The 12,405-nt window shown below is 31.9% G+C and overlaps 1 protein-coding gene across 1 annotated transcript in view; it reads left to right on the top strand.

Moving 5' to 3' along the window:
• LOC143069320 (uncharacterized) overlaps positions 1–12,405 on the top strand; it is a 164,561-nt gene that overhangs the window by 138,600 nt on the left and 13,556 nt on the right. The window contains exon 24 of the mRNA XM_076243889.1: positions 3,010–3,147. Within this exon, the coding sequence (XP_076100004.1) occupies positions 3,010–3,147 (138 nt within the window). The remainder of the gene's footprint in view (positions 1–3,009; positions 3,148–12,405) is intronic.

The following is a 12,405-nucleotide window of genomic DNA, read 5'->3' on the forward strand; positions in this document are numbered from 1 at the left end:
TTGCAAGTAAAATAAGAGAACCTGTTACGACTAAACTAGTGAAGGTGAGCTCCATCTAAATAGATACTTAAAATATTCTTGTACGTATAGCGTATCACAAGAGGCAGGGGCGGTTTCAGCCATTTTCAAAAAAGGGGGGTTCCAACCCAGGGTAAAGGGGGTTCAAACTATATGTCCCCATTCAAATGAATTGATCGGTAAATAAAAAGGGGGTTCCAAGACCCCCACCGGATCCGCCACTGAGAGGGAACCTTGTCAATTTGTTTATACAGCAATGTTATTCGTATATCAAGACAAATTAAGATTTTAATCTGCGGATATACATAGTGTTATGATATTGTAATTATTGTATTTATTTATGTTGGCCTGATTTGTATTGTGTGGCCTGATAGTTGTTTACAGAATAATTTTAGAATTGTGCAGTTTAGAAATCTCTGGAACAATTACAGAATGATTGGAACTTTCCAGAATGATCCTAATAAAAGATGCATTATATAAACTTCTACATTTTACTAGAAACTTCTGTTGTAACTTTCTAGGATGTTCCATTATAGACTGTTCTAGAATCTTCCATGACAAATATATATATATATACAGACACTGAAGTTAAACTCACGCTAGGACTTACTTTTGGACTTAGACTTAGACATCGATAGACATTTATATTCATAGCATTTGGATTTACACTTTTATTCTACAAACAACATCATACTGGATTGTGACCGTAATATTCAGATTGGATTCAGAAAGATATCCGGATACAGATAAAGATAAAAGATTGGACTCATATTTTGACAGTTAAGTTGACAGTAATATTTGTGTAATACTTCTTGTAAACTTTTGTATAATAAATATTGTTAAATTTTATTATTGATTTGTGTCTTTTGTTGGCTACAATTTAAAGGCGATTTCTGGCCGTAACAATAGGCTCGATTACCGGATATTCATATGTTTGATTAATGTTTTTTTTTTGCTCCATTTATGGGCATTATGTTTTCTGGTCTGTGCGTCCGTTCGTTTGTTCGTCCGTTCGTCTGTTCGTTCGTCCGTCGGTCCCGCTTCAGGTTAAAGTTTTTGATCGAGGAGGTTTTTGATGACGTTGAAGTCCAATCAACTTCAAACTTAGTACACATGTTCCTTATGCTATGATCTTTCTTATTATAATGTCAAATTACAGGTTTTTCTCCATTTTGACGGTCCATAGAAAATTATAGTGTAGATGAGGCATGCGTGTACTAGGGACACATTCTTGTTTTTTTTCAACTTTTCATCGTATCGCTGTCGATCTGTATAAAAATATTAACGTCGTTATCAATATATATTTGATTGTTTACGAGAAATATGCAATTTACTATCATTGTCATGAACTCAAAATACGGCAAATAGTTAAAAAGTAATTGATGAAACATGTTTATATCCGCTAACCGAGCCCCTATTGAGGCAAACAAAAACAAAAAGCTATGAATACAAATACGGATTTTCTAAGAATTGAAGGTCATCCTTCAAAAGTTACGATCATCCTATATAAATTACAGTCATTCTTTACAAATTTCGGTCATCCTTTACAACTTACGGTCATTTGTTTACCAATCACGGTCATCTTTGTTATATGTTACGGTCATCTTGAAAATATTTTGATAATGTTTTCGGTCAACTTAGCGATTTTTTCAAATTCAATTTCCCGTTTCATGAACTTTTCTAGGTAGTAATTTGTGATTTCTGTGTGAATCTTTTATGAATTTACATTGTATCAATGTATACTTTGTAAAGAAAATGATACAAAAACACTTTAACAGACAATACAGATACTGACCTAATTTTTCATCCGACATCTTGCGATGACCGTGAATGCAGTTACAGTCATCAGCTTTACCCCAGTGATTATATAGTCATTTTATAAAATTTACTGTTTGCAAAAGTATGAATTATTCTAAATAATAAGGATATTTTTATCCCAAGCAGAAAACCCTAGCCGTATTGGGCACAACTTTTTTGAACTTTTGATCCTCCGTGCTCTTCAACTTTGTACTTGGCTTTCGAACTTTTTTAATTTCACTGGTTAGTCTTGTATGGACGAAACACGCCCGTCTGGCGTATTAAATTTTAAACCTGGTACCTTTTGTTAGCTATTATTTGTATGTTTTTCTGTCCTATATGTCCTCGAATTTATTTGTATTGTTGTCCTGTCATGTAATGTTGTCATTTTAATGTTATATTTAACATTGCCATAAAATCGGCAGGTATGACATGCGTTATTTATTAATTATCAATGTGTGTTTTCTGTTTTGCCAACACTGTGGGGAGTATTAGTACCAAGGAAATCGACGGTAATACAGATTTGGATTTCATTTTGTATTATTATTATCCCCTTCAATAAGGCGTTCAGAAAATAACGCATATTGTGTTTGCAAATCAACTGGCTCGTTCGTACATCTCTTAAAACGAAGCTTTCTCTTCTCCTTGACTTTCTATATTTACTTTGCTCCCTCTCTGCATCTCTGTCTTTTCTGAATTTCATTATTTAAAGACGCAGTTTTATAGGTTAATGATCACAACGTACTGCGTAGAATAAACGTACAAAACCGTAGGAAAACGTGCAAAAACGTACTTTAACTGTAGTGAACCGAATTAGAAACGTACTGACCCCTTGTAATATGTACAGAAACTTAGTACAACGTAGTTTATACGTAATAAAACGTATTGAAACTTAGTAGAGCGTATCCCGTGTATTTATCGAAAAACGTAACAAAACGTAACAATACGTAGACAAACGTATCAAAACGTGGCATAACCTAATAAAACGTACGGACCGTTAAAAAATGACAAAACCATTAAACGTAGCATTTCTAAACGTTCTAAAACTTAGTTGTCGAATCGTGACAGTTTAACTTGGGCTTTAGTTATATATAAGTTCCAAAGCAAATTGAGGTAATCATAATCCATAACCATGAGAATCAATAGGATTGGCACTTAATAAACCAAACTTCCTACATTTAATTTAATTTGTAGGTGGTCATTTGGAATTGTGCTATTTGAAATAGTAACACTTGGTGGAACACCATATTCAAACATAGATCCAACAGACCTTTTGGAATTCCTAAAGAATGGAAGGCGGATTGAACGTCCTGAATATTGTTCGGAAGAACTGTAAGATTTAATATAAGTTTTGATTCACCACTGTTTATTGCTAAGCAAGAATTAATAAATAAATTGCTAAAAAGGAAAATCACAAAAATACTGAACTCCGAGGAAAATTCAAAACAGAAAATCCCTAATCAAATGGCAAAATCAAAGGATAAAACACATCAAACGAATGGACAACAACTGTCATATTCCTGACTTGGTACAGACATTTTAAAATGTAGAAAATGGTGGATTGAACTCGGTTTTATAGAGCTCAACCTCTCACTTGAACGACAGTCGCATCAATTTAAGTGTCTTGAGTGACAGTCATTATAACATTCCACTTACTTGTATCCTTTGGGTTTTTTTTTATTCGTTCCTTCAATTCTTTAACTTACATCTACAAATGATGCTTGAAGAATATTAAAAAGTAGAGGCACTTCAATCATTGCTGAACAAAATTGCCAATGCAAAAAGCAAAATAAGCAAACGATTTTTGGGTGAAATATATTTGGGTTCGCCCTGCATTTAAAGATTATGTATAACAAACATTTAAAGAACAACTCTTGAAACTTATGTCAAATTAAAACAAAAACATTTTCTGTTCCTAGAATGCTCAATTCAATTATTACAATTCTGAAGTTTAACTTCATATTTACATATCTAATGAAATAGTTTGTACTGCATCAGTGTTCTGAATTGTACAGATTGAGCGTTATCGACATCAAGATGGTTTGTTTAAACCGATTATTGAAAATGTGTTTTAACTTGCAGAGTTACCTACTTTTAACGTATGTTATATTGATGCAAAGTTAGTTGACCTTACCGTGCTTAAAAAGAGTTTAAATATTACAGCTTATGACAAAGTCATCTTTAATGAATAAAATTTAGAGAATAGAATAAATAAATAAAAAAGGGACGAAAGATACCAGAGGGACAGTCAAGATAATTTTTGCATTGATGTAAACCTTCAATAATTAGTTTATATTTCATTTCCATCTGCGCAATATGAAAACTGTGTATAGAAAATATGGGTACATTTTATAATTGAAATCGACTCGGGAAGAAAAGTCCAAAAATATTGAATTGAAATAATAACTACTGCCGTATTGCGGAAAAATTTAAAAGTCGAATTAATCACTCGATTTGTATTTCATTAATTGCAGACATTCGCATATCTCTTTATGAAAATGATTTTAAAATCAAAAGAAAGATGGACCCATGATATGACTAAATAAAAGAAATAAACTTTTTTTTATTGATGTTCATATGACTGGTCGACAAACCAGTCAACAATATAGTATTTGTATAACATAAAAACACCACGAATGTTTTTTAGATTTGAAATAGAAATTCTTCTACATTTAAGTACGTACGTTCCCCGGAGGGTAAAATAAGTGACAATTATTTTTTTAAATCTTTTGTAGAGATAAATCAAATGCGTTTTGTTTAATTTTAATGTTGTAGAAATTATTGCACCAATGCCTGAATATCGACAGGTAGTAGGTGTTCCTACGAGCACTCATTGTGCCCCTTTAAATACTGATGTCAAACATTAATATTTACATTTTTTTAATTGCATATTGGTATAAAGGTTAACAACGTTTACATTTAATGCAAAAAAACCATCAATTGCCTAAATACCTTCATTCTTTAGATCTTGTCATTAATATTTAGATATAAGAAAGAGCTCTTCCAAAACAATACTTTGTTACACGATGTATTTTACAAAAATATGAATGTGTTTAAAAAATCTTGTAGGGCAAAGCTCTTGTTCATATATATTTTGAACAAAAGATATACTTTAAACAACCAATCTTGATCAAATTGGGTTTTTTAATTAGAAAATTAACTTAATTTTGAAATAAAACATACGGCACAATTTACTGTACCAGAGGTTGAATGAGTCTATCATATTTTGTAATTTCAAGGACCAAACAATGACTCTAATAATACGGCCTCCTTTAGTTGATGTTACTCGTATAAGTCTCCTCTGTTAAATATATTAGATATAAATACTAGGACTGGGATAAGATGATTAATTTTAGGCAAAACTGGGTTTACCAATGTTTAAATATCATACATTGATTTAGAAAATAACAAATACAAGCTGTGTTGGAAATTAAACTGTAAATGTTCTTTTTTGTAACATATAGTGTGTTAACATATTTTCGACAGGTAATAGTTATTCCTATCGACAGTAATTTTTCTACTTTAATTGCAGTCTTTTTCCCGTATTGCTATGAATCACTGTAAATGGTAAAACTCAGCATACAGGTGTTATTTGTTTTTAAATCTTATTGTTACAGAGAAACTGTATTGATAAGAGGCAATATTAGTTTACCGATTTTCATGCTACGTAAAAACATTTTTTTAAAACCCAAAATAACATAAACTAGCCTGGATGCTTCCTACCACGTTTGCAGATGATGCGTCCTCTGGGATTATTCTCCCGTTAAAAATATTTTTTTTTATTTTTCTACTTTATCTGGAAGTTGTATATAAAGGTTCACGACACACATAGGATTACGGAGATATATAAAGGCAACACTAGTATACCACTGTTCGAAATTCATACATTAGCATATAAATTTTATTTTGCATATTTTCCTTCTCTTTTTTCAACTATTAATGAATTGGTTAACAATTGGTCCTCAAAATCAGACATTCGTTTCTGTAGTTCTTCATTTCCATTTGATTATCTGCACTTAGTTTCTGTACCTTGAACGAATTAACTTAACGATGTTTCAATTCTGTAAGTAATCTTCTTTTCAAACCAACGCTTACTTATATCGCTTGATCATGCCTTATTTTATGTTAATTCTTATTATGATATTATCCCGGAAAGAGGTCTGGGCGCAATCTCATTCAATTCTGCCCAATGAATAACAGGCATAGCTTTCTATCTTTTTTTTTAAATTCTTCATTCTTTCTTCCATCACGCCGTAGTTTTAATTTTGATGTGATCTTGACATTTTTTCATTGACGTGTTATTCATCTTTCGTTCATTAAGCAATTTATGCCGATGATCAAGTAAAATTATTATTTCCCTCATCGTTGCGGAAGTGAAAAGGAAATCGAATATACATTTATTCCTAAGACTAGCAGTTCTAGTTTTATTACTTATATTAATCAAAATGACATCATTTCGACCAGCTTAAAACTTTCTATCGTCTACATGACATTTAAATTTTCGACTTTTCTAGCTGATTTATTAATTTGTGTTTTTAGTTTATATTTTCTTTCTCATTTGTATGATATTTAAAGATTTGATTTACTCCTAATCGACAAATTACAATATCGATGAGCTGTGATGGTACAGTGAATCCGTGTACCTTCTCTTACATGATAAATGAAAATGTGTTACTGTCTTATGTACAACCCTCAAAAAAGAGCAGTTCCTCAACTAACATATTGGGAGTGATATTCAGATACTCAGATATACCCTCAGGAATAATAGATTATCTTAGCTGTATTTGTCAATACCTTTCAGAATTATTTATCATCACTACTCTTGAACTTCGTACTTTAGTTGGTCTTTTTAACTTTCTGATTCAAACGTCATTGGTGAGTCTTTTGTAGATGTTTCACTAACAGTTAAGTTAAAGTTAATGCTTCAGAACGGTACGTAATGCTTTCTGTTAACGTCTATCCCATTCGTACTTTATTATCATTATCAACCCGCTGGTACAAAGAAAGGGACGCTTTTCACGTATGTTCAGTAACGGCCATGACCTGTGCATTGGAAACGATTTGTTAGCTATCACAGTTTTCCTCGGTAACTAGGAAAGAATGGTGTGTGTAGATTTCAAATAAGTTGCACTTATTGCTCAAACAGGATATGTAATAGGCAATCGATTTTTCGCCCACATGAATGTTATTATACCATGTAGGGTCATCCTCACAGAATATCGAATTGAACTTTTTATTGAAGTCCACATGGTGTACTTGGTGATAGAAATATATTATAGTATATAGTTTCCTTATGACAGCTCCGTGAATAGACAGATAAAGTCTCCTAATACAATGCGGTTTTGTTCTGCCATTGCCGCTTTGAAATTTTCTTCGGAAGCACTTAAACTTTTCTCCATCAGTTTTATCGACGAATAATCTTTAACCAATCTCCATCTTAAGCTGACTTAAGAACATATCAACTATTAGAAAAAATCCATGTCGATAGTTTGCTATACTAGGCCCCGATATGAAACATGAAGCATGAAAGCTAACGGCCTGATTTATAGCATAACAATTTACGAAAAACAAAAATGACAGACTCACTGTTACTCATTTTTTTTAGTAAGAAAAACATTTTGAGCAAACAGTGACAAAAGAAAGGTCTCAATATCACTACACAGACACAAAATTTCCAATTTGTAAATAAACGGCCTTCGACATAGGGCAAACACTCTTACCTAACTGTAAGTTCAAGTGCGTTACATGCAGAATTCCTTTTTTCTATTCTTCTTGTTATCTCAGTATAATGTATATCAATTTTATCTTAATTTACACTATATCGAACTTTTTATTTGTATAGAATATGGCTATTTTTTATGATACGGGTTACAATGGGTTGAATGTGAACTACGAACAAAGCAAAGGACAGTATATGAAAGGAAAATGTCAATCTCTATAAGATGTCTGAATGTCTTAAATCAAAACCACCCACCTGGTTAAAACAAGATCAAACTGTTTGGCCCAGAGCATCGATTGCTATCTATTTTTCCTGTCATTACTATGACTGATCCATAGTATATACGAAGATGAGTCACAAGGTGCGACGGTTGTCTACACGTGTCACGGCTTTTTTTTTGACAATTTACAATGAAAGCGTGTTTCTTATGGGACCAAATTGTCCGAGTGATTGAATACGACATGAAAGTATGTTATATCATTTTTTTCCTTATACTAATAACTTGATACTTTTAGACTATTGAACATTATATTAGATTTAAGAAGAAATTTTTACTTCAAAAACTCCAATTTATGCTGTAATCTTCTTTAACGTTTTTTTTTAATAATCGTTAGAATTTAAATCTTTGATTACGAAATACGCAGTGGTCCAAAACGCAAAAACTCGTATAAGTTTATTCCATTGAAGTATGTTTAACTACATCTACAATATGATAAAAACAAATTAAAAACATCAACCTCGCGAAATTGTCAACAAAGCATTGGATAAAATAATTAATTGAGCATTAACGAAAAAACAGTTTAAATCTAGTAATCATCATCCGACCAAACTAAAATTTCATTCTTCATGAAAACTTATGTCGACTAGCACAACTTTGAAGAAAGCATAGTGACAGATTACAACATTTTTGTGGTCATCTGGGATAACTTGTTGATTCTGGATGGTCAATTTTCAAATTTCATCTTTGCATCGTGGCTTTTAACAACTCAGAACTTATGGTTAGTTCACTTCATACAAGTTGAATACATGGTACATATGATGTATGTGGTGGCATATTGATTCCAAATGAAGTATATGGCAAATCCCATGACTGAAATTAAACTAACTGTCAGATGTCAGAAATAAATTTCCATAATTCGGAATTCTGATTTTGGACTTCCATAAACTAACATAACTTCACACAACAGCCACGTTTTGAAGATGTCCTGCTATCACTCAAATTTGGACCGCTGGTGTAGGACTTCTTTGAATTTTTCAACATGTCTTTTTATGACTGGAAGCATTAAGATAGTGCATATAAAAATGGTATATCTGTTGACCTAAAACATATCAATATCACAGTACATCTGCAAATTTATTTGAGAATACCGAATACTGTAAATTCAGAAACTATTGCGACGTTTTTATTATTGCAAAAAATGCGATAGGGTTATAATCGTAATAATTTAAACTCGCTTTTTTGACATTTTTTATTTGAAATAAACAGGATTTTTCTCCATATAGCAAAAATTGAAATCGCAGTAAATGTCTAGCTGGCAGGTGTCATCTGACCTTGACCTCATTTTCATGGTTCAATGGTCAAAGCTAAATTTTGGAGTTTTGTTCTTTTTTCTAATATTTTATGCAATAAGTCAATTATATTTGGTGTATGACAATATTTTATGATCTATACTTCAGTTGCACAGGTTTTATTTGACCGTGACCTCATTTTCACGGTTCATTGCTTAGTGTTAAGTTTTTGTGTTTTTCTTAAACTATAGGCAATAGGTCAATTTTATTTGTTGGGTGGAAGAATTGTTATCTGCTGCCTGGCATGGTTCATCTGACCTTGTCCTCATTTTCGTGGTTCATTGGTCAATGTTTAGTTTTCCAGCGGCACCAGCATATGGAGTATATGTGTCTCAATTGATACTTTACTCTAAAGCTAGCTCAAAGTACGTTGATTTTGTTGAACGAGAAATACTGCTTTCTCAAAAGTTGCTTAGACAGGGCTATGAACCAATCAAATAAAGGTCATCACTCAAGAAATTTTACGGTCGCCATCATGAGCTGATTGGCCATTATGACAAAAGTGTGTCCGAAATCATATCTGATATTCTTCCTCAGTCATAATAACCTTCCATCATTACCGAACTGAACAAAGAAATAACACGACGATGCAGGAAATGCTTACCCTTCCGGAGTACCTGATTTCACTCCCAGTTTTTAGTGGAGTTTGTGTTGTTTCTTATTTATTATTTATAACTGTTGATGTAAATGTCCTTCGGTTTTGTGAGTCTGTGTTTACTCCTTGGTTTTGATTATTATTGTCTTTCTTAGTTAATGTTAAGTTTATGTGACAGTTGTAATACAGCTTTATATTTAGGACTATCAACATAATACCAATGATTAATATAGAATTCGAGGCATTTCAGCGTGTGCACTCTTGTTGGTTATATTTTTTTTTAAATAGAAAAGAATGAAATCTTTGTTAGAAATGCAGAACCCACATTCTTCTTTTACTCTTTTTTTTCTTTTGAATTGTTTTACATTTTATGATATCGGGGTTTTTTATAGCTACTATGCGGTACGAGTTTTCTTCGTTGCTTAATGCGTTTTGGTACTTCTTAACTAAAATGGGTTTTATTCTAGGCCATATTGAAGGTTTAATTTGTATAACGCTTATAATTAAATGTAAACAAAACTTTTGATTTTTTGAAATTCTAAGGCTTTTCTACCTCAGGAATAGATTACCTTAGCTGCATTTGGCTAAACTTTTAGAACTTTTTGGTCCTCAATGCTCTTCAACGTCGTACTATATTTGGACTTTTTAACTTTGTTTGGATTCGAGCGTCACTGATGAGTCTTTTGTAAACGAAACGCGCGTCTGGCGTAAAAAAAAAATAATCTATGATTAGTTTCTTGTAGTAGTTGATTAGAGAACATTGTAACATTGTATCCTGTCTAAGGATGTAAGGGTTTGGGAGCTTCATGACTTTTTACATATTTAATTGACAAAAATAATGATCATTTCAAGTTGGAGTGTGAATTGTTTGTTCAAAGGTGAAAATGATGGTAAGGCCATATGCGTTTCAAATTATCAAAATTATATTGCTTTTTTTTGTCCTCTCAATAATGATCGATAGATGATTGTCTGATATTCAAAACTAATCTTTATATCTGAATGTATGTAAAGTGTTTGTATGAAAAGAGATGTTGACCAGATTGCTATCAGGCTAATAAATATTTGATGAATTATAAAATGGTTTTGCCATGTATGGTAATTCAGGGGAAATAATGCTATTTGGAGAACTTAATGTGTGTATTTATTGTGATAGTAAGACTATTATAAGGTAAACTACAAACAAAGAATTTTAGTGCTTTTTACGTTAGTAGATCGCCATAAACAAGTTGTCTTTTTGCTTTATATGTTAATAGATATGTCTTATTTGATAAGACAAAATGTACAAAAAAAAGTAAAATAAAATTCCTGAACGGGACTTAAAACAACATCAGTTGATTTTTAAACTATTTAATGATAAATATGATTAAAGATTTACTATTTGATATTTGGATTTGATGAAACCATGTTCTTACACAATAATGCACAAAAGAAAATCAATCAAGGCCAAGAGTTAGAGGTATAGGTAAGTCGTCATAATAAGTACGTTAAATCGTTATAACGAGTTAGATAAGTCCTAATAACGAATTATTTTAACTAGTTAGCTTAGCCGTTTAGTGAGTAATATCAGTCGTTACACTGAGTTCAAGTCGTCCAAATTTTAATTCACTGAAAGTCATATAGAAAACAACATATCATATTATGTTCTTAATAATGACCTTTCAACACTAAAATTAATGACAAAAGGGACGATTTTTTTTCTTCCTTATTGTTAATAATGCCCAATCTGCACTATCATTTTCTATGTTCAATGGACCGTGAAAGCGGGGGGCAAATCTCTAATTTGGCAGTAAAATTAGAAGGATCATATAATAAGGAACATGTGTACTAAGTTTCAAGTTGATTGGACTTCAACTTCATCAAAAACTACTTCCACCAAAAACTTTAGCCTGAAGCGGGACGGACGGACGCACAGACCAGAAAACATAATGCCCTTAAATCGGGAATAAAAGCAAGTCTTTGATATGTGCTATTCCAGAACAACGTAACTGATTTATGTTTGCGTGGTGCTTTTATACCATTATCAAACCCCTTTGAAAAAGACTCTTACAAAAAGAACTGGTAATTAGTCATGTCAATGATTTGGAGAAATTTTATCATTTCCTCCTTCAAATTGGCATGAGTTAACAACAAAATAACATTTTGTCAAAAAGTGACGTATAGTTAAGTTTGCAAAGTAACAATGACTTTTCTTGTTAGTACATTGTCGGATTTATAATGACAAGCATTTTTTTCTTTTATTTTCAGCAAATTTGGATTATTATAAAAAAGATGAAAAAGTAGTCTTTTGCATAACAATTTTTCTTACATTCCCGGAAAGAAAACCAAATTATCTCCACGTTTTGAATCATATCAGCAGATATTTTTCTTCTATATTGTTCTATATATTAGTTCATTCTCTTATCCTAAACATGTGAAAATCGTGTATTTATTTGTCCTACTTTAAACAAAAATGTTGCAGTTTCATTATCTTAAACCAAGCATGGTATTTATATATTTACCTGTTTACTTATAACAACACTACAAATTGGATAGTCAGGGCCAATTGCGTATACAGGGCTTTCGCTATATATATTTACTTTTCTTTCACCTTCGATAGAAGGATGTGTGAGTCCGGTCTGAACGTCCTTTCGTTCGTCTGTCCATCTCGTACCATGCTAAACTTTTGTTTAAAAGGACATTTACATTGAAGCTGTTATAATTGAGTACA

The sequence above is a fragment of the Mytilus galloprovincialis genome, chromosome 3 (genome assembly GCF_965363235.1).
Source record: "Mytilus galloprovincialis chromosome 3, xbMytGall1.hap1.1, whole genome shotgun sequence".
Taxonomy (NCBI): domain Eukaryota; kingdom Metazoa; phylum Mollusca; class Bivalvia; order Mytilida; family Mytilidae; genus Mytilus; species Mytilus galloprovincialis.